This window comes from Stylophora pistillata, chromosome 4 (genome assembly GCF_964205215.1).
Source record: "Stylophora pistillata chromosome 4, jaStyPist1.2, whole genome shotgun sequence".
NCBI classification, from domain to species: Eukaryota; Metazoa; Cnidaria; class Anthozoa; order Scleractinia; family Pocilloporidae; genus Stylophora; species Stylophora pistillata.
Window position 1 is genome coordinate 26475901 of NC_142522.1, and position 26730 is coordinate 26502630.

The 26730-nt window shown below is 37.9% G+C and overlaps 3 protein-coding genes across 3 annotated transcripts; all 3 read right to left on the reverse strand.

Moving 5' to 3' along the window:
- Positions 1–3492: 3492 nt before the first annotated feature.
- LOC148733086 (neurexin-4-like) lies at positions 3493–11787 on the reverse strand. Its single transcript, XM_088757053.1, has 4 exons — positions 11233–11787; positions 10600–10853; positions 6113–6224; positions 3493–4971 (listed from the first exon to the last, which is right to left on the reverse strand). Exons 1-4 carry the CDS (start codon positions 11330–11332, stop codon positions 4358–4360), a joined length of 1080 nt encoding a protein of 359 aa, XP_088613179.1. The 5' UTR covers positions 11333–11787; the 3' UTR covers positions 3493–4357.
- Positions 11788–15614: 3827 nt separating this feature from the next.
- Positions 15615–17639, reverse strand: LOC111345650 (uncharacterized). The gene is made up of 4 exons (XM_022952937.2): positions 17452–17639; positions 17146–17344; positions 16247–16468; positions 15615–15629 (listed from the first exon to the last, which is right to left on the reverse strand). Exons 1-4 carry the CDS (start codon positions 17637–17639, stop codon positions 15615–15617), a joined length of 624 nt encoding a protein of 207 aa, XP_022808672.2.
- Positions 17640–21171: 3532 nt separating this feature from the next.
- Positions 21172–25184, reverse strand: LOC111345655 (neurexin-4-like). Its single transcript, XM_022952942.2, has 4 exons — positions 24768–25184; positions 24151–24401; positions 23672–23783; positions 21172–22648 (listed from the first exon to the last, which is right to left on the reverse strand). Exons 1-4 carry the CDS (start codon positions 24865–24867, stop codon positions 22014–22016), a joined length of 1098 nt encoding a protein of 365 aa, XP_022808677.1. The 5' UTR covers positions 24868–25184; the 3' UTR covers positions 21172–22013.
- Between the last annotated feature and the right edge of the window lie 1546 nt (positions 25185–26730).

Consider the following 26730-nt stretch of genomic DNA (forward strand, 5'->3'; position numbering starts at 1 on the left):
CCATTCGAAACCGTCATCTTTTTGTCTAGCTTAGAGCTTCTGCGTTTTTTTAAACCCTTCTTAACGCATTAGACACGTTTTCTATATCTCAGATAGTATCAGTTGTGTGAATTAAATTCTGTCGTCGTCAGAGATGTCACCGAGGGGCAATTCTTTGCTTTCTGCTGTCTTAATTTGAAATATTTTATTCATGTGTGAGCTAAAACTTTCAATTGCCCTTAAAGGCAATAATCGATTAGAAGATTCACGAAAATATGCACTGTTAAGACTGTTCTGCCAAGGTTGCTCCAACAACTTTGTCCAGAAGTTTGCATCATGTCGTAGAGACAACAGGGAGTAAGATCAGGTCGGCAATGTCTTCAGTTAAAAAGAACTAAAAGGTTCACACAATAAAAAATCCATCACCAATCATCAAGGATTCTAATGAGACAATCAGTCCCCTGAACACAAGAAGATACTCATAGCATTTCCGCCTTGAGTGATTCTGGAAGTCTTAAGAACCTCGGAACTTTAAAAAGTAAAGAATTAAATGAAAAATAGGAAACTATACGGAACAGCAATCATTTGCAACATTTGGATTCAAACTCACTACAACAAGAAAAAACTGATGTCACTCTGATTCCGAATAAGATAGAAATGATAAAAGGGAAAGGTGCGGCTGCAATCTTGAAATATACCGAGGAATTCATCTTTGTGGAAGCTGGTTTACGGCAAGGGAAATAGCCTGTTTAACTTTCAGCAGGTGTAACAAAATATCCCCGATACGGAATGTTAATTCAAAGATACTATACTGGTTTGCCAAATACTTGTCAGTATCCTCCCAGAGTGCCCCATGAAAATTCAAGATCGGAGTGAGGTGTCTTCATTGTCCCAATCACAAAAAATACAGAAAAAGAGAGTGTATCTCTGGCTCAAGGCTGATAACTTGTTGAAAATGATTACGTCAGGCACGTACTAACTGTTGGGTCAATAAACCCATATGACAATGTTAATTTTCGATGGACAGGCCCTTTTGGGAAATTCAAGATCTTGGTTTTTCAGAGGCATTCTATTTATCAAAAATCGAGTTTCCAGATGGGATTTGAACCCACGACCCTCCGTGATCTAGTCGGATGCTCTAACCACTGAGCTACAGGAGACTGATGCTGATGCTGTGAGTGAGCTTCTATGCGCTAGCTGATGTTTGGCTGTGTAGCCGCGTGATGCGGTTCCAGTCAATACCCACTAGTTGACCCTTGCTCACCATAGAGTCTCCTGTAGCTCAGTGGTTAGAGCATCCGACTAGATCACGGAGGGTCGTGGGTTCAAATCCCATCTGGAAACTCGATTTTTAAAAATTGTTTATTTCATATTTACATTCTATTTATTACTCCTATTTTTCCTGGCAATCTGCGATAAGTGTGATTAAAGAGATTTTCCGGCAACCTTGACCATTATTTTAGAAAAGGAAGATATAGAAGTGCCATTCCATTTCTGCTAATGCTATGACAACTTTTATACACCATCCATTATTGCTGTTATGCCATCGTCGGACGATGATATGTCACCATCAATGAATGATCGAATTTCTCGCCAGCAGATTATTGCAAAGAAAAGGAAAACGTTCTAAAGTATTTGAAAAAGCCATTATTTATAGACAGTCATTACCATAACAGTGCAATGCTCTTAGCGCTTCACTGACAAGTCTATGCAGAATGGGAATGAATTCAATAAATAAACCACAATGGCACAGGCCCTATACTCAGTGCATGCGTATCTAGGGGAAGTCTGGGTCCTTAGATTTTGAAAGAAATTGCCTATAAAATCGAAGAAACTAAGCGATCTCTACTTTGCCATGTAAACCCTGTATTGTGGCATTGTCTTGACGCAGACAGAGAGCAAGGGGCACCTGTCAGCGACCTACATCAGGGAGGGTGAACAATTGAAAAATTTGGCTCACAATTTCAAGTTTCTCATTTCCGATGCAAGGCAGCCTGAGCGATCTATTCGCTGTTTCGAAGGACTAACGCTTGAAACGTCGGCTTTTGAGACTCTCATGACAGGACAGAAAATGCGTGCACTGTAAGTACCTCATGTTGTCCCGCACCAAGCCTTAGAAAAGTTTTCTAAAGCTTTGTATGGGACAACTAGAGGTACTTACAGTGCACGCGTTTTCCGTCCTGTCATGTGCGGACGCCAACCCACATTATCAACTCAGTCGATAAAACCACATTATTTTGCAACACCTCCGCCGACGCAGCACTACGTACAGTTTCTATAGAAACTTACTCCTTTTACTCACTTGTCTAATTTGGTTGCCTGCCGACTTTGTATCGTTATCACTTCTTTAGAGTTGAGCAAAACATCATTTGAAGGCAGCTCTCTTGAGATAACCATGACTTTTTGAAGAACCCAAATATGATGACGCAGCCGGCTCCGACTGTAGTCCAGCAGGTAATGCTTGTTCAAAGCCGAAGCGTAAACAATATTTTGCGACAAGTTATCATTAAATTAGGGCATGTTATCTTGAATTTCTTTGTATTTCTTGCCTAATAACACAAAGTCTTCTTCCCACATTGGGGCAGAACTTTAACTTCATTTCCAAGGTATTTGCTCAAAGGAATGCTTTCAGCTGTTCAATTAAGTTATTTCAAAATTAGAGCTTAACAGAATTATCGTATCATATCATAATTATGACTTATAGAGCGAAAAATAGATGTGGATATGATCTAATGCGCTATACAATAAGACTAAGCAGAATAAAATATGAAAACGAATTATAAAAGGCTAAGAATATACAATTTGATGGACTAAAAAATATGATAACGAACTATAAAAGCAAACATGAAAATGTCTGTCTGAAGAGAAGTGTTTTGAAACAATTAAGATCATTTACTGCTCTTATATTTGATGGAAATCTGTTCCAAAGTTTAGGGGCAGACGTCATAAATGATCTATCACCTAAAGTTTTCTAATGGTCCTGGGTGGCAATAGCTGTAGTTCAGACTGAGATCGTAACGTCATACGTCCGAATTATTGCTTAACATTAATTAGATCCGTAATGGAGTTTCTTTGTCATCCGATGCATAGTTCTAAAATTGCCTGTGATGATAATTAATTCAAATGAACAAAAACAACCAGATCTATTCAAAATATAACAACAAGAGTTGATAGGGAAGGAGAATTTTTTTTGGTCCTTTCTTCATCTCAGTTCTCATAATGATGTTTAGGATCAAGGGAATAACTTAAAATTGATCTCTCATGTAAGTCGAATTTATACACCGAAAGACAAGATGCAAATGTTAAAAGAATTTTCAGAAGTATCAGAAAAATAACCGTCACAGATGGGTATCAAAGCTTGGTTAACCTATGGCTCCCAAGATCTGCGTAATCTGTCACAAATGCATGATTACCAGATAAAGGTTTCAGTATGAGTTAACACGTCCTGAAAGTTTATTATTTAATCAAAGCAATAGCAATATCCCCCCACCCACTTCAATGCGGCACCGAGAGTTTGATTAGTAAACTTGTTTTACTCAGATTTTACAAATGTCAGTCATTACATTTTTAATAATACAGCCAGTGTCATATAAAAAGCTAACAAGCTGCCTAACAACTCAATATTTTAGTGTGTTCAAGAACTCTTCAAAAAGATGCAAAATTACATGTCCTCCTCAATTATTTACAACTTAAAATCTACGATGATATAAAGTAATATTCGTGTCTTGAGTTCTACATCCAAAAACGGAAATAAATGTTGCCACTAGATCTAGAATTATTCGAAACACCAATAGCACTACGTATTTACATAATGGGAGCTATATATTCAATAACACTAACTCAAGTCGAGTTTTGGGTATGAATACACACAAAAACATTATACACCACCATCATAGAGAACTATCGAGATATGGTTTACTCGTAAACGAGTTGATAAATCGATCATTATTCTTAAAAAATTACAAGTGTAAATGGTTAAAATTGCAGCATAGCTAGTCTTAACAGAATTTGTCGCGATCACAATGCAGACGTTTTACACTAGCTCACGAAGTTACGATATCTTGACAGTTCAGTGATATATTTCGATATATGTTTTGTCGAACATATATTCTTTATACAGGCCCCCATTCAAACGAGCTTTGAGCTAAACTGAGCCAGCCAGGTTAAGTACTGCCGGTTAATAAATAAATGAAATAACTGAAAAGGGTACTGTGAGTTATTTTTCGCATTATCAAATCATCGTTGTGAAATATTGCCTCGCGAAATAACTTATAAAAATTTAATAAATAAACCATACATAAGAATCACTGACTGTCTTGCAATAGTTGTCATAAGTTTTCTGTTAGACGGGACGATTTGAATTGGTTATTCATTACAATCAAGCGATTCCGTTACACTTAAACTTTCCCAATGTATGGTAACCCCTCTCGTCCTTTCCGCTGTCGTCTGTACCTGTATCCCCAAACCTCAGCTGCTTAACTGGCAGGTGTTTCTTGTTAGTAAGGAAACCACTATCTTCACGCCATACATTGTCATTTGCATGACAGTTACAATTCTTTGATGGTTCTACACATGAATTGTTCATTCCGCATGCGCACATGTGACTTTCAGGTGCTTCACCACTCCAGTAGGTCATTTTCTCAGAATCACGTGAAAGCCAAAAGCCATCTTTCAATGTAGAACCACGGCACTCGTACTTAATGAACTGCTCACACTGCTGGGAAACTTTGATGAGACTCACCAGTTGAGATATATTCGCTCCTTTGTAGGATATATCTCGCAAGTAGGACCCCTTTTCTTCGCAATTGTCCACCAGTGTCCTGTTTTCGCTGTCGTGACTTATGACAGTCACACCAACTCCGTCTTTGCCACTCATGTCACAGGTGACGAGGAAAGGCAGCAATCCTCCTTCACCATCAGGATCTATCAGACAGATTCCGCTTTTCGCTTTAGGATCGAGCTTCTTTAAGTCACTGCAAGATCTTGATAATACTGTGAAAAGAAATAAAACCTTAGCGTGCGAAGCTGCCCAAGCTGTCTGAGGAAGGTTTTAGTTAAAAAGATCAAGAAAGATATCGACTCAGCCATCTGAACTCTCACAGTTCCTCTCTACCCTTTGGAGTGTTGGTTAGTATCAGAAAACTGGGAAACATATCCCTGGGATGGGGGATTACGTATTATGAACTAGCAAGAGGGGCCATAGTGCACCCTATCTCGTAGGAATAAACTTGAGCCTGAAAAAGTTTCTCTTAAAGAACCCATTTTATCGTTGCAAACGAATATGCTTTTTCTATGGACGGCGAAGTGATCGATTCAATAACTATCTCACATTTGTAATGAATTGTTATCTCTTGTCTCACAATTAAAGCACGATTAAGTCACGTTATTACAATGCTCACAGTGCCCGTGAGCAAGATAAAGCGATTCCTGTGTTCTGATTGGCTGCTCGAGCGGACAAGATGGGCCTGTCTTGCCTGCTCGGAATTGCTCGTATTGATCCCGCTCTACAAAAAATGCAACTAGAACTACGTTTGTAATTCTTGGACAATTTCGGCGATGGAAACGCAAAGAGTGGCAGAGGATAGTCAAAATAGTAGAACAGAAACGACTCTCGTGATTTTGATGTGTTACAAACACAGTTGGCTTTCATTCCCGGCTCTCGAAGTAAGCAAGTCATTCTTACTCTTAATAAAGCGAATTTGATCTTTTTGCAATATAATAAATCCTTTATTAACCAAGCTTGTTCGGTCAAGATGGCTGGATATTAGCCTCGTTCTTTTTTTGCATTTTTATGGACCTAAACTTTGTCTCGGTCCATAAAAATGCAGAACTGAGAACTCGGCAAACATCTAACCATCTTGACCGCGAGCTTGGTCAACAAGGCAAATATATAGTCACGCGTCAGTGACAAATGCCAGCCGATTCTATTTGACATGCTCATCATTTTCAACTTTATTTCAAGCGCCTACGGAGGTTAAAACAACTTTCTTCGGGGTTTTAGCTAGGAGGAGTTATAGGTAGATGACTTTTTGTGTCCATCAACAAAATTTTCTTCTGTTTTGAAAATATATGTTGATCACAGATCAGGGACAACTAAATTTTCAAAATCACAGACTTTCTTTTTTTACAGTACCATTGCAGTTTGCTCCAGCATATCCAGGAACACAAACACATCGAAACCCTTTGCTGGTAAAACCAACTTGGCAAGTTCCGTTATTGACACAAGGGCTGCTACTACATGGATTCTGTTCAAAAGGGAAAAAACAACGCACCGATTAAATCAAAGGCTCTGTGAGCCAACTCGTGAATTGGATAAGCCAATGTAATTTGTGTGGTCAATAGAAATGGGTGTTTGATTTTCATACTAGGGTATGAATCGTTAGACTGGTAAATGAGCATTTTGAGGAATATGATGTGAAAGTAAATAAGGCCTCAAAGACAGAAAATATGGCCTGAATAGGATTTAGTGCAAGACAAGCACTGTTCTAGATTTTACTGTAAAGGTTGGTGGAATGAAAGTTCAAAAGGTGCTGTTTTGTTTATTATAAAACTATTGTTCCGATATTGAGCTCAGTATTAACTTGCGATGCAAGCATAGGGATAGGCATGTAAAAGCTTATGTGCTGGATGGAACGCACGGACATAAGGATAAGCATAATATGCATATGATTATCAAACGTTGCCTTCTTTTTTTGCTTATACTGTCTAGTTAAGACTTGGTTGGCATAAGCGTTAGGATTAACTTAAGCGAAAGACTTTCAGGCAATCAGCAAGCACTATACTGCTTATACCAACCATGTCCCTATTTAACATAACATCGACTGAGCACTTGTGCTCATGTTTATGTTGCAGCTGTGCCCATGCTTGTGGTGCAACTGAATACCGCGCTTGAAGCCTGTCTCGCACTTCTGAGATAATTATTAGCACGAGGATGAAAACAAGTACAAGGATGTTCACACCACTCTAAAGTTTATGTTTTGCGGAATTATAATTGTAAGTCAGTGGATACTCAAAACAAGGATTTTTTCCTTATCTTCAGGGTCAATTCCTTGAAATGTAAGGATTAAGATTTCTACTTTTAAGAATTTTATACTCTCCAATGAAAGTTCCTCAGTTTAAGAATGCCACCATTAAAAATAAGATTCACATTCCTTGTTTTAAGAATTATGACTTTGAATTCTCATTTTAAGGGTATTTCCACTATTGAATAAATATCTCAAATCCTTGCTTTTAGCAAGTATTCATTCTATGTAGAAAGGTTCTTCTTCCAACTAGATTTATGATAAATGCTTGCCAAAATTTCAGAAATATCTGTGGAATTGTGCTTGTCAAATTCCCAAGGAAATATAACTATAAATATAATTTGAAAAACTTTTTTCAGTAATTTTTCTTTCAACACACTCAATATCTGTGATTCATGGAACAAGACCTTAGTTTTGAGTGTTCCTAGTTTACCCTAAATATAAAGGTCGGCACACACGAGGGGACTAGTCCCTGCGACTAGTCCGTGCGACTAGTCCCGACGACAAGTCTTTAAAGGGTTTACACGAGGGGACCGGTAGCAGGGACTAGTCCCTTAAGGTGTTCACACGGGGGCACTCAATTGCACAAGAACATAGGAAAATTTAGAGGCAAAAGATGTTTCTTAGTCTGGGGCGTTACACGAAAACAGTGCAAATTTGGCAACTTTTCATTGTAGCACTGTTAAACATCAACGCAAATGAACTACATTTATTCAGTCGGATTATTCATGCATTTACGTGTTCCGTTTTTTTTCATTTATTTATTTTTAACAGACACAGAGTCAAATAGGGTAAAAATTCCATCAAAACGGCTCCAAGACATCTGTATATGTGTACAAAACTAGAAATAGTTTTTTATTCTTTAGTTGTAGAAATCTAGAATTCAGTGAAAATTCAGAGAAACTGCAATGTTTACAAATACCGGAAGTCACGCATCATATTGACCCGTGATTGGCTTATTTACCGTTTGGTCGCAGGGACTGGTCGCACAAACAGTTCACTCGAAGGGACAAACATCTGTTTCATGCGACAAGTCCCTGCGACTGGTCGCGCGAATTCAAACTAGTTTGAATTCGTGCGACCAGTCGCAGGGACCAAATTTTGGTCCCTGCTACCACAGAAATATGTAGTTCACACGAAGAGACTAGTCGCATGAAACTGGTCGCTGGGACTAGTCACAGGGACTAGTCCCCTCGTGTGTGTCGACCTTTAAAGCATTAGGAATATCCTTGTTGCATGTAATTCACAAAAATTTTTCATTTCAAATGACAATCAAAGTGGTTGTCAAAATAAATCATAAATTTATAACTTCCAGAAGAATAAGCATGGAATGTAAACTGCTACCATTTGTAATTTTTTACTTACAATCATGTGATTATTATACGAAAAATTACTGAACCAGAGTAAAAAATCTCAAACTAAATATAAACCACTAGTTGACAGAATTATAGTCATACACCAGCTGGGATGTTCATCCTTGTAAAGGGATTGTTGTTGTCACTGTCAACTTATCATTGTTTTGATCTTCAATATGATTCAAAAGAAAAGTTGCTGTATCAATTTCTTGAAGAACATCTCCTAGGTGTAAAGCCTCTGTGACGAACATTTAGGTACAGGCAAATCTGTGACAAGATTTTTGACAAAGGGAAAGAGTAATCTTCAGCATGATTCAAAGGAAAGGCTACTATAGCTATTCCTTGATGAATTTGTGTTTGTCATGAAGCCGCTATATACTGTTTATTTTACTATTGATAAATCTGCATGAAGATTTTTATTGAATAGTTAAAATTTCAGCATATTAAGTTAACATGTAGCTGTGCCATTTCTTGAAGAATTGGTGTTAGGTATAAAGCCATGTCACTTTTCTGTACATTTTATCTACATCAAATGAAGTGAGGTGTAACTTAAGTCTTGCTTCAAAATAAAACTTGTTGCTTTGCAGGTATCTTAAGTTCAAAATAATGTAAAACATTTTAAAGAAAGCACAATTTGGGTTTATTATGTCAGATTAAAAGTTGTAGTTGAGTTTGTAGTATGGCCTGGCTAACCTGTGTTACATGCACAAAATATTGATAGAAAGAACCACTTCCTGGAGTTAAGATCCTTGTCTCAAGGACATAGGGATGATGTATTATTTAACAATCTTTGAGGAGTAAGTGCTCTCTTTTGAAATCTTTACTAACTCACTTTGAAAAAAATAGGTCTTACTATGAGAAACTTCAGTCACCTTAAAGTAAGGACTCTGCTATCAGTTTTAGGCAGTATTTGACACTCACTGTCAGTGCACATTCCTTGTTTTGAGAACTGATAATTACACTCATTTTGAGTGATATCAATCCCCACCTTTAGAATTTCCTGTTCCTCATTCCAGGACGCATTTTTAGGAAAAAAATTCCTTAATTTAAGGTATCTAGAAACATACAAACTTAACAGTGCACTAATAACATACGCATACGCAGTGCGAGTTACACCATTGAAGAAACAGCCTATCGATTGATTGAACTTATGCTTGAGCTTCTTTCAATGCAGTTCCCACTTGTGAACCACTTTCCAACGTCGATACAGCTCCAGGAATACCAAACAAGCCTCAAACAAGTCACTTTAAGAGCAGTTGGCCGTGAGCGATACTTTAATATCGGACTATCGGCGAGCAGTGACTCGAGTCGTTTGAGCCCGCGGTTGAAATTACCAAAAGATCAGCATTTCAAATGTAAAATTTATAATTAAATAAAGTTTCAACATTTCTTCTCAAGGAGCTTCGGTGGCCTTACGGTAAAAAGCAGGCGGTGAGTGACGGCCTCAGAGCTGCGAGGTGGGCGGTTCAAATACGTCGTACTCGGGTAAATTTCGCGCTTTGCTTAACTTCCTTTCTTTGATTTCTTTCTTTTCTTTTTCGGACGCAATAATCATTTTCCTGGATAAATACATTTAGAAATAGAAGTATTGACGCCATAAATAAAATATACGCTGCAAGATATAAAAGTGTATTCGGAGATTGGGCAAACTTTAATTAATTCACAAATGAAAAACGTATACTTTTTTACTCTTTCAAGCTTATCATTGGCTTTTTTTTCACCCCAACACTATTCTTAGCAACAAAGGTCGCCATTCTTTTGTTTATCACTCGCCAAAAACTATCAAATGCGTTCAAAAGCCTAAAATAGAAAAACGTTTACAGGAATCGACCAATCGAGCGAGCGAGCAAGCGCCATTCATCACATCATACCTACAACTCGCTCTTACGTATGCGAGCAATTCACGAGTTAAAAAGGAGAGAACATTTTTCTCATTAATTTATAGTCACCACACTAAAATAAAAATTTACAAGGAAGCATGATAAACCACGTTGAATTACAATAATGCTAATGGCCAGGCTTATACATGTATAAGGTTGGGTTTCCTCCCAAAAGAACAAAAACTCTTATCAATGTACAACATCGAACAAGAAGTGTAGGTGTGAGGCCAGATTCAGATCAAGGTGGGGACGAAGAAGCAACAAATAAAAATGCTTGTGTAAAATTGTAAAGCGAAGAGCAAGTGTGCGACTTTAAATTCTTCTGATTCCAAACAAAACTTTAAGTTTAAGTGAAGCATTTACCTCAATCGCCAGGTAGTAAGCATCCACTTCTTCAAAGAAGGTTAGTTCACTTTTATCAACCGTGGCGTTATTCAACTCACAGTTGTACTTTCCTCCGTCTAAAGGTTTCACATTTATTGAGACACAGTTTGGCTCCATATAACACATCGTGCGACAGCTCCCCTCACTAAGGACCTCACTACTCCTAATCACATGCCCCTTAATTGCCCTATTTGCTATCGGTTCCTCAAACAGGATGATGCGACACTCGTCCGCTGATAAAAAAAAAAAAAAAAAAAAAGACAAAAAAAATAAAGACAAAAAAAATTAAAGAAAACTTACAACCAAGGTTTTAAACCACTGACAAAACGTCTGTACTAGCCGTTGTTTATTCTTTTCTCTGAACAATCTACAATGAATATTTGCGGGAAGTATTATTAATTTTGTATGTTTACAATACAGCATGGGCATGAATTATAACTCTCAATTTTTAGCCCAGAATATACGAACGAAAGAAAAAAAAAGACGACCCAATTAAAAAGAAAATGGAAATTCGCAAAGGATTGCTCGACGACGAGTGAAGTAAGCGAAAGAAACCATTACCTAATAAACAAAATTGCTAATATGGCATTGCTTCCAATGGTTTGTCCCTACCTGTGCAGCCTCCACAAAAGGCGAACACGATTCCGGACAAAATGACAAAAACAGAGACGATTAACGGCGTCTCTCGGTAAAATTTGTACAAAGACACCATTTCAACCTTTTGTAAGGTTGAATCAGTCACAACTGGAAAGCGCCAACGTAAATGAAGGTTTCAGCTTCCCTTCCGCACGTATAATGACAACAACTAACAGATTGGCGGACTACTTGTATTGTTTTGGTGAAGCCCCGCAAAAACGTACATAGAGTTCCTATTTGTTCATTAAAATTAAAGTAGCCACTGGGTTGTGGACAGATGTATACACGTCCACACTTGACCGCTTTGGTATTCATCTTCTCATGTTCCGAACTAGTTGATGGGTTTCAATTTTGATGCTACCGGCAAATAAGAGAGGATATGCGTTACGTCGCCTCGGTAAATTATCAATGAATTACTGGATCAAATTTCCTGTCGAGCACCTAGCTAGAACTTTCCTAAACGGAGTGAGTGACGAGTGGTACAGATGCTGAAACATGATTATCACTTGTAAGACGGTTGAAAATTTTGCTGCACCGCCGTAAATATGATTCCCTTTCCAAAGGAAAACGGCCTCCCGCGATCGAAACAATCCATGTGATTATAATTTTTATTGCGTGCAAGTTCGCATCCGAACATTTTACAAACACATGTCTTTCATATATGCCACCAGGCTGAATGTCCTGAATATTGCTGTCTCAGGTAATCTTGAAAAGTGACTTTTTTCCATTTATCTCAATTTGTGTTAGGGTGTCATTTACAAAGCTAGGAAAAAGCAAACTGTTTGTTGCGCAGGAAAGTTCGACTCTTCAACTATTTTGCATCTTTTCATTAGACTCTTCAACTAAATGAAAGAAGCAGGTGATAAACAAATTGTGACCATCATTTTCAACGTAACTAACCTTGATATCTATTTGGAGGAACTGAAAAGCTACGAATTGTTGTCACAAAGTTGCTTTCAGAATAACGCAAAGAAAAGAAAAAAAAATAGACACTGACAGAACAACCACGACAAGATGGAAATACAACTCCAGGTAAAAAGCAGAGGAAAGAAACCGCAGTCACGATATCGAGCTCAAAGTTATATAGAGGAGACATTCCTAAAAATAAAGATGCAAGAATAGTCGATTACAACGGTGTAAAAAGCAATAAACCAACTAAACTTCGTAAAACTACGACAGGTGTATACCAAAAAATATTTATCAAACTTCACAACACGGACAAAACTCTGCCATTTTCGTACAACAATTGAAGTCTGTGTTATTTCCTCAATTTTAAGGTTTTTGTAAACTGATCTATCATTCGTTCTTTTTACAGTGTAACGTGTAAGATGAATAAGCAGGTGTAATTAAACCGAGTCCAGAATTGAGTAATCCACTAAGCTTTACAGAATGACTTTCGCGCGATAAAAATAAAACAGCATCCATGACAGGAGTATTTAAATCTTTAAATCTCAAGTTTCCCGTTTTCTCTAGCATATTCTTTGCTGGCTAGCGCTGAGAACTTAGTGTTACCTTCAGCGTTTTGTGTCTTTTTTATTTTTTTCCTGAAATCATTCTTTACCTATTTAACTCAGAGTATCAGTTGAAATATCGAGAAAAGCTTTGAATAGCGATCACTGCCGGGAGTCAAACTGAGCTACAAACGTAGTTTTTAATTTTTTCAATGTTCTGGTTTTATTTGCGATTTGCAACTTTATGAGTATTCAAAACATCAAAGACGAATACAAATGGATAAAGGCTGATAGTTTCGAAAGAAACTGTTTGGGGCTGCGTCGGTGGGGGTAACGAAATAATTTGGATATACCAACAATGTTGAAATGGTAAATTGGCCACCAAAGATGAAACCGGCCGTCTAAATCCCACAGGGATCAACGAACGCTTTTCATTTCACTAATTTATTCTTGTTTTTCTCGTTGCCATGTTCCCATCAATAACGTAGCTCCATTTTCTGCCTTTAAAAGTACACACAACCCACAATTCCTCTATTCGCTCCGACGAAGGGTTAACGCTCGAAACGTCAGCTTTTGTAATCGTTACGGTGGCCAATTTACCATTTCAACTTTGTTCATATATCCAAATTAAAGACGAATACATTTTCACATTTCAATAGCTTTATTTCATGAAAAACAGAAAAGATAGTAATAACTAAAATTTGCATAACAGGTCACTAAGGAATATTGACAATTCTTGAAATGTTTTCCTTCCATAAGTCTCGTCATCCTGTAACTATAACAACGAAATGAGGTTGAATATATTGAAAAAAAAAAAAAGTAGATACACATGAAGCAACCATCGGAGTTGAATTTCAAAAGCTAAAACTGTAAAATAAGGGTCCCTACAGTTCCCATTTTGCATTCCATTTATTTTTTAAATTTCGCTAATTCAGTTATCTGGTGAACTTTAAAACTGCAGTCTTTGCTCAGGCTTTTTCGCAACAAATCTAATCGCTGAGCCTTCTCATGATCACTCGCACCTGCTCAAATTGTAGGCGAGGTAATATCTACAATTTCTTGAGGTATCCTTACAACCTTTTCCTGGCAAGATTTTCATGTTATTTTTTTTTTCACTTGGTTGCCCAGCTTTGAAAGAACAACGAAGAGCCTACAGAGTTCAACGCGCTATTAACAAAGCTGAGAGCACTTTTTTTTTACATTCAAAGTTCTGAGCGGAACATATTTGCAATTACAATTACATAACAGCCGATAGCTTTGACGGGTACTGTGACATCTTGGAATCATTGAGTAATGACAAGAGAATATTCTCTTCATGATGACTGGGTTCGAAAAAGCCAACCTTCATTTTGTTTGTTAATCATTTTCTTACGAAAATTGTTTACATACGCAGCAGTGTGAAATATGTCACTGCTCAGTCAAAATATCGACTGATGTAACTTATTATACGGGTAAATCTAGACTAAAAGCATTCCCGCCTTCTTGCGACGCGTCGCGCGAGTCAAAATAAGTCAGCGAAAAATAAACTTGATGTTAATTACCGCGCCGCGAGACTAGCTTCATGAAGTGAAGTGACGTCGATGCGCCGCGTGAGCTCCATAAGGTAGGCGCTCGAAAAGTAAGGACTACGCATCAAGTCTAGACCCAGCCTGCTTGCAGACGGTAGTTTGTGTTTCAAGCGCGGGATCCAGCGCGGTGAACATTCGGTTGCCATACTGAACGGGTGAAAGATTTGTGACGAGTGACAAAGCGAGAGGGAGGGAGGAAGGGTAGAGGGTTGTTAGTAAACCAGCCTGGGGAGACTGGCGCCAAATCTTGGTAAAGTACGCATAAAAAAGGCATTATCATTAGGTTGGGCAATAGAAATAGTGCCGCAGCATCTTGGCTATGACAATGAAGGTCAAATCTGTGCCTGCAGCAACAAAGAAATCATTCATAGCCTCGGCCTTAGCTTGATCATCAACAATAATGTTACCTTGTGCATCTTTGAAGTCTCTTTTTTGAGTGATTTTCCCTACAAATTTCCAAAAGTCCTTACTATATCTTTTTTTTACTGGATTGTTGCCTCCATTAGCTTGCCTCTGATTCTTTTAAAAGTTTGATAACTTTAATCTCTCAGTTTGAAACTAGTTTACAGCTGGAATGACAGGCAACGTAGAGTTGTAATCTGTCTAGAAATACGAAACATCGTTTCGACGTAAGTTATCATGCATAATACCGTATTAAGTATTAACGATCGGTTTTATGATTCAGGGTTATGTCTTTGTCGTTATATTCTGGCTTAACATGCATGTAGACAATTAATTCATGACGGTGGAACAACTCAGTTGTTTTCCCCCCTCGACTAAGTTCAAACTTGCGATGGGAGTACCTTTCTGTTCTATTCAAAACTGTTTTAGCTCTTCCAAGAACTAAAATGAAGAAAATAGGGCTGATAAAATTGATTTATTGAAATGCCAGAAAGGCGCTCAAAGTTAAAATGATTTGTTCAAAATTGTAGTTAGGTCTACACGTGCTCGTACCCTTACCGCATGTTGCCGTGCATCTGCGCGTGTAGCATGACAAAAATTGTGTCACAAACAAAAAATAGGTCCGCAATGCGTACATGTGTCTAGTGCTGAGTTTTAGCGGTACTTCCGTGGGGTCTTGTTTTGTGTAGGTTTGGTTGCAAGTTCAATTCAACAATTTGAACAAGAATTGATTAAAAAAAATTTTAGCTGCAAGGTTAGGTGGATAAAATCTGGATTACTGAAACTGGAACATAGACATCAGGGATGAACAAGTTTATTGTAAAAAACAGCCTGCATTACAAAAGGAACCGTAACTGTATGTATTTGATACAATAAGTAAGAACAAAACATGATTCAAGTTAGGAATTGTGATTTTTTTCCTTTTACATCAGAAAGTTTAATGAACATATAACTGTAATATAAAAAAATATAAAGTTTAACAACAGGAGAGTATGAAGAAATGCGAACAGCTCTGCTACTTGATAATTACTGAAGGTTTCAACTGAGACGGGTTACTGTTGTAATTGGAAATTATAACTGGCAACATCAGTAATCTGCATTAAAAGCCTTGAGTTCCTGTTCAAACTTTCTCTTCTCAACGTACAAGCATTAAAAATACTGTTCATAAATGTACTTCTGTTGCAGTTTTCATTTGAATGCACAAACTCAATAAAATATATATCTAAATACTTTTAAATACAAAAAGTCACTTGGGAGAAGGGGAACGCTATGACAGAACATTGTCCCAGTGATAATAACATGAACATTTTTGTCTTTAGTGAAAGATAAAACAATGGCTTTGGTATCCTGTTAAATGCTAATATAGAGTGGATGCATTCTGATCTTTACCATTATTTTGGTTCTTGCTGCAGTTTAGTTCTCTGCAACACTCACTGCAAAATGCAAAAGGGAACCCAATCCCTTCCCCTGTATTTCTGCTTGGAGTGCCTTGACAGGAGACTCCTTTGTTTTGATATTTTTGTCTAGTCAAGGAAGTTTGCTTTCTTTTGTGCAACGCCTTTTATATACCTGGAATTTTACGCAGTGTGTTCTCTTGTGACCATTGAACATAAGTCGTTCATTGCGGACAGGACGAGCGATTGGTCGGGGAGTCCAGTCGATAAAACCCCAACACCCAGTAAGAGGAGCTCCTTTTTCGTGAACAGCATCGGCAAAAGCCTCAGGCTCAAGCCATACCAAGTCAAGACAGTCTAAGAGGTGATGAAATCTGTCATAGATATCATCCATAGTCTGAAATCCATGGAAAGTACAGCAGTGTGAAGGTGTATTGTTTTCTTGTGTTTTTTTTTTTCTTTTGTTTGTTTTATCGTTTTTAATGGGGTGGGTTATTTGGAACCACATGTGGGAATATCATTTTAATTACTCTAACTGCAAAGAGAGTGGGGAGCAGGGTTGGTGCAGTGGTTAGAGCACTCGCCTTCCACCAATGTGGCCCAGGTTCAATTCCTGGACTTGGCATCATAATTGGGCAGAGTTTTATGGTTCTCTCTCTACTCTGCTCTGAGAGATTTTTCTCCAGGTAATCTGGTTTTCCCCTCTCCCTAAAAACCAACATTATTTGATTTGACTTAATTTGTGACTAAGGATTTGATAATTAGATTTGTAATTTGTAATTTGAATTGGGATGTGCAGATGAAAATTATCATATTGATATCTGTGCAATATAAGTTAATAAATATTATTATTATTATTAGTAGTAGTAGTAGTAGTAGTAGTAGTAGTAGTAAAGAGTTATTCTAATGAATATGAGTTGATTTTTTTCCTCTAAAAGCAAAAATCAAGAGAACAAACACAAAATGTACTGTAATACTCTGTACACCTCCTAGTCAAATTCAAAAATGGTAAAGTGAAAGGGGAATACAGGCAACTTCTACAGAGATGATGAATGAACAAAGCAACATTTTTACCTTGTTAAATATCAAGCTCAGTTCTGATACCGTTCGGCCGAAAACAGGAACCAGACCACTCCATCGATTAGGGTACGTCAATCTTCTTAAAAGAATCATCAGTGTCTCCATTACGGTAGCATTAGTCTCTTGACTGCAAATGTAATTGGCTGGCAGTTGTAAAGCATCCCGGAGTTTTTCCATATCTCCTTTTGAAAATCTGAGATTGAGGGTTAGCATTTTTAGCTTACAGAACTTGCTGAGGTCAGGTTTACAAGTATAAAAACTTAGCCCTTCAAGAAAAGACCAAAAGCAAAGAATCTGTACCTAAACATGACCTCATACTGCACATCAGGTATATCCTGAAGATTAATACGGGGGTAGTTTGCATCGTCTTGTTGTGGAAACATGAATTCCAGCAAAAGTTCATCCAAGTCGTCTTCGCTGCTACTTGAGTCATCACTGCTGTCTTGCCACAGTATTACGTCGACGATATCATCAAAGTTTCTCCTCATGGACACAATTCTTGATGCCAAAATTTGTTTTCCAGTGCATAAAACTAATAATAAAATCACACTTGTCGAAAAATGTTTGAAGTTCTGACAAACAAATAGACACTAACCCCGCAGCTGCCACCACTTTGGATTTTATTACCCAGAGTCCACTTCTTTAATCCACCGCCAATCTAAATCGAATTATGTTTGAACGTCGAACCGCAAACGGGTAACCGTAAACCGCGGTGAGAGGTTCGCGGTAAACTCGGATCTAAAACTCTCTATTAACAAGCGTGTGAAGAAGACAATCGCAAAACGTCGGGGTTTCGTGGTCTACGAAGGTTATGGATAACGCGCGCAAAGCGCACGGTGGATCGAGATTTTTCAAACTTATCAAATCTCGCGTAGTAACAGAGCTGAAGGATTTTTAATCGTGAAATGTCAAAATTGACCTAACTTCCATAGTCTCTCCGCTGATAGCATCTCGGCAAAACTAAAGAACAGTCAGTCCTTATGCGCTAGAATTAAAGATGATGACTTACCCCCACTTTTTCGATTCGTTAGTAACCGTAGTTCAGAAAACAGTCCTGAAAGGACTGCCCTCACCCGTACCATCAGACAACATAACAGAGTTTCTAACGAAACTGTGTTGTGGCTTCGGTGTGGGAGTTACTTCATTCTCTCTGACAAAGGGCTAAAGCTCGAAACGTCGGCTTAGAAACTCTCCACGGTGGCCAATTAACATTTTCAACTCAGTTCATGAAACCAGTTTATCTTGTTACACGATCATCTGCTGCGCGTGGGTAAGGAAAATTAACAGTACTTTCAGAAATAATGCATGTAGGTTCCAATAGGCGCTGTTTTCTTCGATCGTGAATCAAACGAGTTTATTAGAACTATACAGATTTTTTTAAAGCTGATTTTATTTCTCCTTTTCTCTTATTGGTTCCAATAAAAAGAAAAAATGGAATGCTTTTCCAAGTCATATGCTGGCCGGAAAGTCATCATCAATCGAGCGTCTTTCCTTCGGAGCCTTCCTTTTGGTTTTCTGTTCGGAGAAACTGAATATTGTCGGAACTGATTCTGACTTAAGACTAACTATCCGGCCAGCATATGACTTGGAAAAGCATTCCTTTTCAAAATTGTCACTGCATACAAAGGAATTTTTACTCACGGGCGTGTTTTTCTGTTTGATCTTGACTAGCCAAGTCGCCAGATGTTTCTTGTTGTTCAGTGGCAGTAAATGCCACGAAAGATGCTTGCAATGTGGTTTATCGCTCCGGTTGTTGCATCCGAATGCAAAACAATGTCTAACCATTGCTATCTTTGCCTTTTGAATGCTTCAGATTGTCGATAAAAGTAAAAAATAGCGTAAAATGCGAGTTGTTTTGAAATATACAGTGATACCTTTGAGAATTTAAAAAGCCTTTGGCCTAAATACCTCGATTCCGTGCATCTTTAAAAAAACTGCTTTTACGCGGGCTCAGATCTAATATCTGCCATTATTTGCAAAAGCCATTATCATGATGAACAGTCATTACCATAACAATGCAATGCTCTCAGTGCTTCATTGACAAGTCTACGCAGAATAGGAATGACTTCAATAAAGAAACCACGATGGCACAGGCCCTATATTCAGTGGATGCGTATCTAGGGGAAGTCTGTGTCTTTACATTTTGAAAGAAATTCCCCATAAAATCGAAGAAACTAAGCGATCTCCACTTTGCCATATAAACCCTGTATTGTCACGGTGGCATTGTCTTGACTCAGATAGAGAGCAAGGGGCACCTGTTAGTGACCTACATCAGGGAGGGTGAATACTTGAAAAATTTGACTCACAATTTCAAGTTTCTCATTTAATAATAATAATAATATAATGATAATAATAATATTTGTATAGCGCCTATCCAATGATAGATCTGGGCGCTTAACAAAGAGAGAGGAAATTTAAAATTAAAGTTAATTAAATTAAATTTAAATTGAAGTAAAAGCATATCAAGTCTATTTCCTAATGGCTAAAGTAAAAGTTCTCAAAAAGGTAGGTTTTAAGTTTATGCTTAAAAAGATTTAAGTTCTCGTATGAGCGTATGTTGTTGGGTAAGTGTTCCAGAGTTCAGGAGCTGAAACGGAGAATGCTCTAGAACCATAGGTCTTAATTAAGGTTAAAACTAACAGGATTCAGATTGAGCGTGGAGGATGAACGAAGCGTTCTAGACGGTGAGTAGCGAGTGATAAGGTCTTGAATATAGATTGGAGTTTGCTGATGCAGTGTTTTGAAAGTAAGTAGTAGAATCTTGAATTTAATTCGTTCGGAAACAGGTAGCCAGTGAAGATCGAGGAAGATGGGAGTGAAGTAATCACACTTCCTAGATCGTGTAGTCAGTCTGGCAGCTGCATTCTGCACTGATTGAAGCTTTCTGATGATGTATTTAGGGGCATTCTATAGTAGAAAATTGCAGTGATCTAGCTTGAAAGTTATGAAAGCATGGATAAGAATCTCAGTAGTTTGCGTTGATGGTATTTCCTAATACGCGAAAAAGTACGAAGATGATAAAAGGCAGATTTACAGTCACTGTTTACATAGGGAAGCGTCGACATAGTGGTTCGAAGATAGCGCCAATGTTTCTAGCATGTGAAGAGGACTTGACAATGTCGGTTCCAAAGCGAAGAGGGGGTTGGGACTGCTGCGGATTATACTTTGACAATAAATAGAGAACCTCGGTTTTGTCTTTGTTCAGTTTTAGTTTGTTGATGGACATCCACTTATCAATGTCGGACAGGCAATCCTCAATCTTAGTAATACAGTGGGTTAGTTCCACATCGTTGTTTCTAGAGAAAGAAATATACATCGGCGTAAAAATGAAATTGCATTTCGTGGAATCGTAGAATGTCAGCCAGTGGTGTTGTATAGAGTACGTACAGAATCGGTCCTTGGACAGAGCCCTGCGGTACACCGCACTTAAGTTCGCGAGACTGCTATCTATGGACAGAAGACATGTTATTTGGCACGTTTATCGATTGTCCTATGATTTCCAGAACATTCTTGATTAGTCCTTTAGGAAGGTTCTAGTGGTTTCGACATGAGTACGTGACGTCTATTTATAGAAACTCGAGTTGTTTACCGTAAATTCTGGAAAATTCTATGATGTAATGTTACTAAAAATAGTCGTGTTGTAAATCTGTAGAATCTTCTAGAAAGATTGTAAGGAACTATATAAGAAGGTGCAGTAGGTTGTTGCGTTTAGACGAAAAAGACGAAAAAGAGGAAAAAGAAGAAAAAGAAGAGAAAAGGATAAAGGAGATAAAGGAGTTAGTGGAAACAATTCATTTTAAGGTTTATCGCGAAACCAATCTACATCCGTTGATTAGGCGAATTGCGAGCGATTAGTAAGGTAGGAGCGAAGCCATTCCTGAGCTGTGCCAGAGATAGAGTTTTTAGATTACAATCTAGTAAGGAGAATATCATGATCTACTGTGTCAAAGGCAGCAGAAAGGTCTAACAGTAGAAGCATAACACATTTACGTTTATCAATAGCAACCAAAATGTCATTATGACTAGTTAACTTGTTTTACTCAGCTTTTACAAATGTCAGTCATTACATTTTTAATACTGCAGTCAGTGTTATAAAAAGCTAACAAGCTGCCTAACAACTCAATATTTTAGCGTGTTTTAGAACCCTTCAAAACGTTGCCAATTACATGTCCTTCTCCTCAATTATTTATAACTTTAAATCTACGGTGACAAGAGTAATATTCGAGTCTTGAATTCTAGATCTAAAAACTGAAATCAATTCAGCCGCTAGAATTATTCGAAACACCAGTAGCACTGTACTACATATTTACATACTGGGGGATATTTATTCAAACAACAATAACCTAAGTTGAGTTTCGGTTATGACCGGCACACAAAAAAAATCTGAACCTTTATCATATTTGAAGACTTAATAGAAATATCGAGATATGGTTTACTTGTAAACAAGTAGATAAATCGATCATTGTTGCCATAGTTACTAACAAATTACAAGTGTAAATAGTTAAAATCACAGCGTAGCCAGTCTTAACAGAATTCATCGCGATTACAATGCAGAGGTTTTACACTAGCTCACGAAGTTTACATCATCTTAACAGTTCAGTGATATTGTTTCAATACATATTTTGTCACATTTATATCCTTTTTACAGGCCCTCATTCAAATCAGCTTGCAGCTGAACTGGGCCAGCATGATTATAATGTTGCCGGTAAATCAACAAATAAAATAACTGAAAGAAAAAGGTACCGCGAGTTAATTTTCTTATTATCAAGTCATCCATTCACAAGAATCACTGACTGTCTTCCAATAGTTTTCTGTTAGACGGAATGATTTGAATTGGTTAAAGATTTCTTTATTCCTTACAATTAAGCGATTCCATAACACTTAAACTTCCCCAAGGTATGGTAACCCTTCTCGTCAAATTGATTTTGGACGTCAAATTCTGTGTCTCCGAACCTCAGCTGCTTAACTGGCAGATGTGTCTTGTTAGTAAGGACACCACTATCTTCACGCCATACATTGTCATTCACATCACAGTTACAGTAGACCGGGAGTTTGTTTGGATCTTCGGGTTTTGCACATGTGTTGTTCATTCCGCATGCGCACTTGTTACTTTCAGGTGCTGCACCACTCCAGTGGGTCATTTCCAGAGAATCACGTGAAACCCAAAGGCCATCTGTCAATGTTGAACCAAGGCACTCGTACTTAATGAACTGTTCACACTGTTGGGAAACGTTGACGAGACTCACCAATTGAGATATGCTCGCTCCTTTGTAGGATATATTTCGCGAGTAGGACCCCTTGGCTTCGTAATTGTCCACCAATGTCCTGTTTTCGCTGTCGTGGCTTATGACAGTCACACCAACTCCGTCTTTGTCAGTCATATCACAGGTGACGAGGAAAGGCAGCAATCCTCCTTCGCCATCAGGATCTATCAGACAGATTCCGCTTTTCGCTTTAGGATCGAGCTTCTTTAAGTCACTGCAAGATCTTGATAATACTGTGAAAAGAAATAAAACCTTAGCGTAAGAAGCTGTCCAAGCTGTCTGAGGAAGTTTTTTTAGTTAAAAAGATCAAGAAAGATATCTACCCAGCCATCTGAACTCTCACAGTTCCTCTCTCCCTTTGGAGTGTTGGTGCGTATCAGAAAATGCCAGGGAAACATATCCCTGGGATGGGGGATTACGTATTATTAACTAGCAGGAAACAATTTCTTAGGAACAAACTTGAGCCTGAAAAAGATTCTCTTTAAGAGCCCATTGTATGGTTACAACCGAAAATGCTTTTTCATGGACAGCGGAGTGATCGATTCAATAACTATCTTGCATTTTTAGTGAAGTATTATCTTTTTTCTCACAGTTAAATAACGATTAAGTCACTTTATTATATCGCACGCAGCGCTCGTGGGCAAGATGAAGTGAACCCTTTGTTCTGATTGGCTGCCCGAATGGGCAAGGTGGGCCCATCTTGCCTGCTCGGGATTGCCTGCATTGATCCCGCGCTACAATAAAATACAGTTAGGTTCGTAATTCTTGGACAATTTCGGCGATGGAAACGTAAAAAGCGGCAAACGATAGTCAAAACACTAGAATAGAGACGACTCGCGTGAGTTTGATGTGCTACAAACACAGTTGGTTTTCTTTCCCGGCTCTCGAAGTAAACAAGTCATTCTTAATTCTTAATAAAGCGAAATCTTTTAGACTTCGTCCCGGTCCATAAAAATGCAGAAAAAGAACCCGGCAAACACCCAGCCATCTTGACCTCGAGCTTCGTTAATAGTGCATATATATAGTCACGCGTCAGGACAAATGCCAGCAGCTTCTATTTGACATGCTTAGCATTTTCAGTTTGATTTCAAGTGCCCATGGAGGTTAAAACAACATTTTTCTTGATTTTAGCTATGAGGACTTATAGGTAGATGACTTTTTGGCCATCAACAAAATTTTCTTTTGTTTTGAATATATATATGTTGATCACGGATCAGGGACAACTAGATTTTAAAAATCACATCATTTTACAGTACCACTGCACTTTACTCCAGCATATCCAGGAACACAAACGCATCGAAACCCTTTGCTGGTGAAACCGACTTGGCAAGTTCCATTATTGACACAAGGGCTGCTACTACAGGGATTCTGTTCGAAAGAAAAAGAAAACAACGTACTGATTAAAAAAGGAGAGAACATCTTTCTTATTTATTTGAATTCACCACACTAGAATGAATATTTACAAGGAAGCATGATAAACTACGTTGAATTTCAATAATGCTTATGGCCAGGCTTATACATGTGCAAGGTTGGGTTTCTTCCCAAAAGAACAAAAACTCGTATTAATGTACAACATAGAACAGGACGTGTAGGTGTGAGGCCAGATTCTGATCAAGGGGGAAAAAAGAAGCAACAAATGAAAATGCTGGTCTAAAATTGTAAAGCGCTGAGCAAGTGTACGACTTTGAATTCTTCTGATTTCAAACAAAACTTTAAATTTAAGTGAATCATTTACCTCAATCGCCAGGTAGTAAGCATCCACTTCTTCAAAGGTTAGTTCACTTTTATCAATCGTAGCGTTATTCAACTCACAGTTGTACTTTCCTCCGTCTAAAGGTTTCACATTTATGGAGACACAGTTAGGCTCCATATAACACATCGTGCGACAGCTCCCCTCACTAAGGACCTCACTACTCCTTATCACGTGCCCCTTAATTGTACTATTTGCTATCGGTTCCTCAAACAGGATGATGCGACACTCGTCAGCTGCAAAAAAACAGAACGAAATAAAGAACAAAAAAAAGAACAAAATTAAAGAAAACTTACAACCAAGGTTTTAAACCACTGACGAAACGTCTGTAGCGGGCGTTATTTTTTGTTTACTCTCGAACAATCAACGATGAACATTTGCAGGAAGTATTATTTGTAGGTTTAAAATACAGCTTGGGCATGAATAATAACTCAATTTTTAGCCCAGAGTATACGAACGAAAGAAGAAAAAAGACGAGCCAATTAAAAAGGAAATGGAAATTCGCAAAGGATTTCTCGACGACGAGTGAAATAAGCGAAAGAAACCATTACCTAATAAACAAAATTGCTAATATGGCATTGCTTCCAATGGTTTGTCCCTACCTGTGCAGCCTCCACAAAAGGCGAGCACGATTCCGGAGAAAATGACAAAAACAGAGACGATTAACGGCGTCTCTCGGTCAAATTTATACAAAGACGCCATTTCAACCTTTTGCAAGGTTGAATCAGTCACAATTAAAATGCGCCAACGTAAATGAAGGTTTCAGCTTCCTTTCCGCACGAATAATGACGTAATGACAACAACTAACAGACTGGCGGACTACTGATATTGTTTTGGTGAAGCCCCGCAAACACGTACATAGAGTTCATATTTGTTCATTTAAATTAAAGTAGCCACTGGGTTATGGACAGATATATGCACACCCACACTTAACCGCTTTGGTATTCATCTTCTCCTGATCCGAACTAGTTGATGGGTTTCAATTTTGATGCTACTCAAATAAGAGAAGATATGCGTTACGTTGCCTCGGTAAATTATCAATGAATTACTGGATCAAATTTCCTGTCGAGCACCTAGCTAGAACTTTCCTAAACGGAGTGGTTGACGAGTGGTACGGATGCTGGAACACGATTATCACTTGTAAGACGGTTGAAAATTTTGCCTCATGGCCGTAAATTTCCTTTCCAAAGGAAAACGGCCTCCCGCGATCGAAACAATCCATGTGATTATAATTTTTATTGTGTGCACGTTCACATCCAAACATTTTACAAACACATGTCTTTCACGTATGCCTCCAGGCTGAATGTCCTGAATATTGCAGTCTCAGGTAATCTTGAAAAGTGACTTTTTTCCATTTATCTCAATTTGTCATTTACGAAGCTAGGAAAAAGCAAACTGTTTGTTGCGCAGGAAAGTTCGACTCGGACTCTTCAACTATTTTGCATCTTTTCATTAGACTCTTCAACTAAATGAAAGAAGCAAGTGATAAACAAATTGTGACCATCATTTTCAACGTAACTAACCTTGATATCTATTTGGAGGAACTGAAAAGCTACGAAATGTTGTCACAAAGTTGCTTTCAGAATAACGCAAAGAAAAGAAAAAAAAAATAGACACCGACAGAACAACCACGACAAGATGGAAATACAACTCCAGGTAAAAAGCAGAGGAAAGAAACCGCAGTCACGATATCGAGCTCAAAGTTATATAGAGGAGACTTTCCTCAAAATAAAGATGCAAGAATAGTCGATTACAACGGTGTACAAAGCAATAAACCAACTAAACTTCGTAAAACTACGACAGGTGTGTACCAAAAAATGTTTATCAAACTTCACATCTCGGACAAAACTCTGCCATTTTCGAACAAAAATTGAAGTCTGTGTTATTTCGTCAATTTTAAGAGGTTTTTGTAAACTGATCTATTATTCGCTCTTTTTACAGGTGAATAAACAGTCTTAGCAGGTGTAATTAAACCGAGTCCAGAACTGAGTAAACCACTAAGCTTTACAGAATAACTTTCGCGCGATAAAAAATAAAACAGCATCCATGACAGGAGTATTTAAATCTTTGAATCTCAAGTTTCCCGTTTTCTCTAGCATATTTCTTCGCTGAGAACTTAGTGTTACATTCAGCATTTTGTACCTTTTTTAATTTTTTCGTGAAATCGTTCTTTACCTATTTAACTCAGAGTATCAGTTGAAATATCGAGAAAAGCTTTGAATAGCGACCACTGCTGGGAGTCAAACTGAGCTACAAACGTAGTTTTTAATTTTTTCAATTCTATTAAATATATGGGACCTCTCATCTGGTCGAAGTTACCAAGACACCTAAGAACGATAGAAACTCTAAATTCGTTCAAGAAGAACATAAGAAAAGTCGACCTTTCAACTCTCGCTGAAATTTGAAACTAACTAAATAACTTTATAATCTTTTTAATTATCTACTGTAAATAACTATCATCTACATATGTAAATGTATTTGACTTTTAAATTTTTTAGTGTCCCCCATTAGCTTATAGCTAAAAACATAGACACTTAAATAAAGTTTTTTATTCATTCATTCATT

Excerpts from the sequence above, each read along its gene's own strand:
- LOC111345650 (XM_022952937.2), bottom strand. The coding sequence starts at position 17,639 with ATGAGGAGAAACTTTGATGATATCGTCGACGTAATACTGTGGCAAGAC. Across the intron at positions 17,345-17,451 it reads CAGTATGAGGTCATGTTTAG|ATTTTCAAAAGGAGATATGG; the intron begins GTACAGATTCTT and ends CCTCAATCTCAG. Across the intron at positions 16,469-17,145 it reads TGAGCTTGATATTTAACAAG|ACTATGGATGATATCTATGA; the intron begins GTAAAAATGTTG and ends CATGGATTTCAG.
- LOC111345655 (XM_022952942.2), bottom strand. The coding sequence starts at position 24,867 with ATGGCGTCTTTGTATAAATTTGACCGAGAGACGCCGTTAATCGTCTCT. Across the intron at positions 24,402-24,767 it reads CTTTTGTGGAGGCTGCACAG|CTGACGAGTGTCGCATCATC; the intron begins GTAGGGACAAAC and ends GTTTTTTTGCAG. Across the intron at positions 22,649-23,671 it reads TGCTGGAGTAAAGTGCAGTG|TATTATCAAGATCTTGCAGT; the intron begins GTACTGTAAAAT and ends TTCTTTTCACAG.
- LOC148733086 (XM_088757053.1), bottom strand. The coding sequence starts at position 11,332 with ATGGTGTCTTTGTACAAATTTTACCGAGAGACGCCGTTAATCGTCTCT. Across the intron at positions 10,854-11,232 it reads CTTTTGTGGAGGCTGCACAG|CGGACGAGTGTCGCATCATC; the intron begins GTAGGGACAAAC and ends TTTTTTTATCAG. Across the intron at positions 4,972-6,112 it reads TGCTGGAGCAAACTGCAATG|TATTATCAAGATCTTGCAGT; the intron begins GTACTGTAAAAA and ends TTCTTTTCACAG.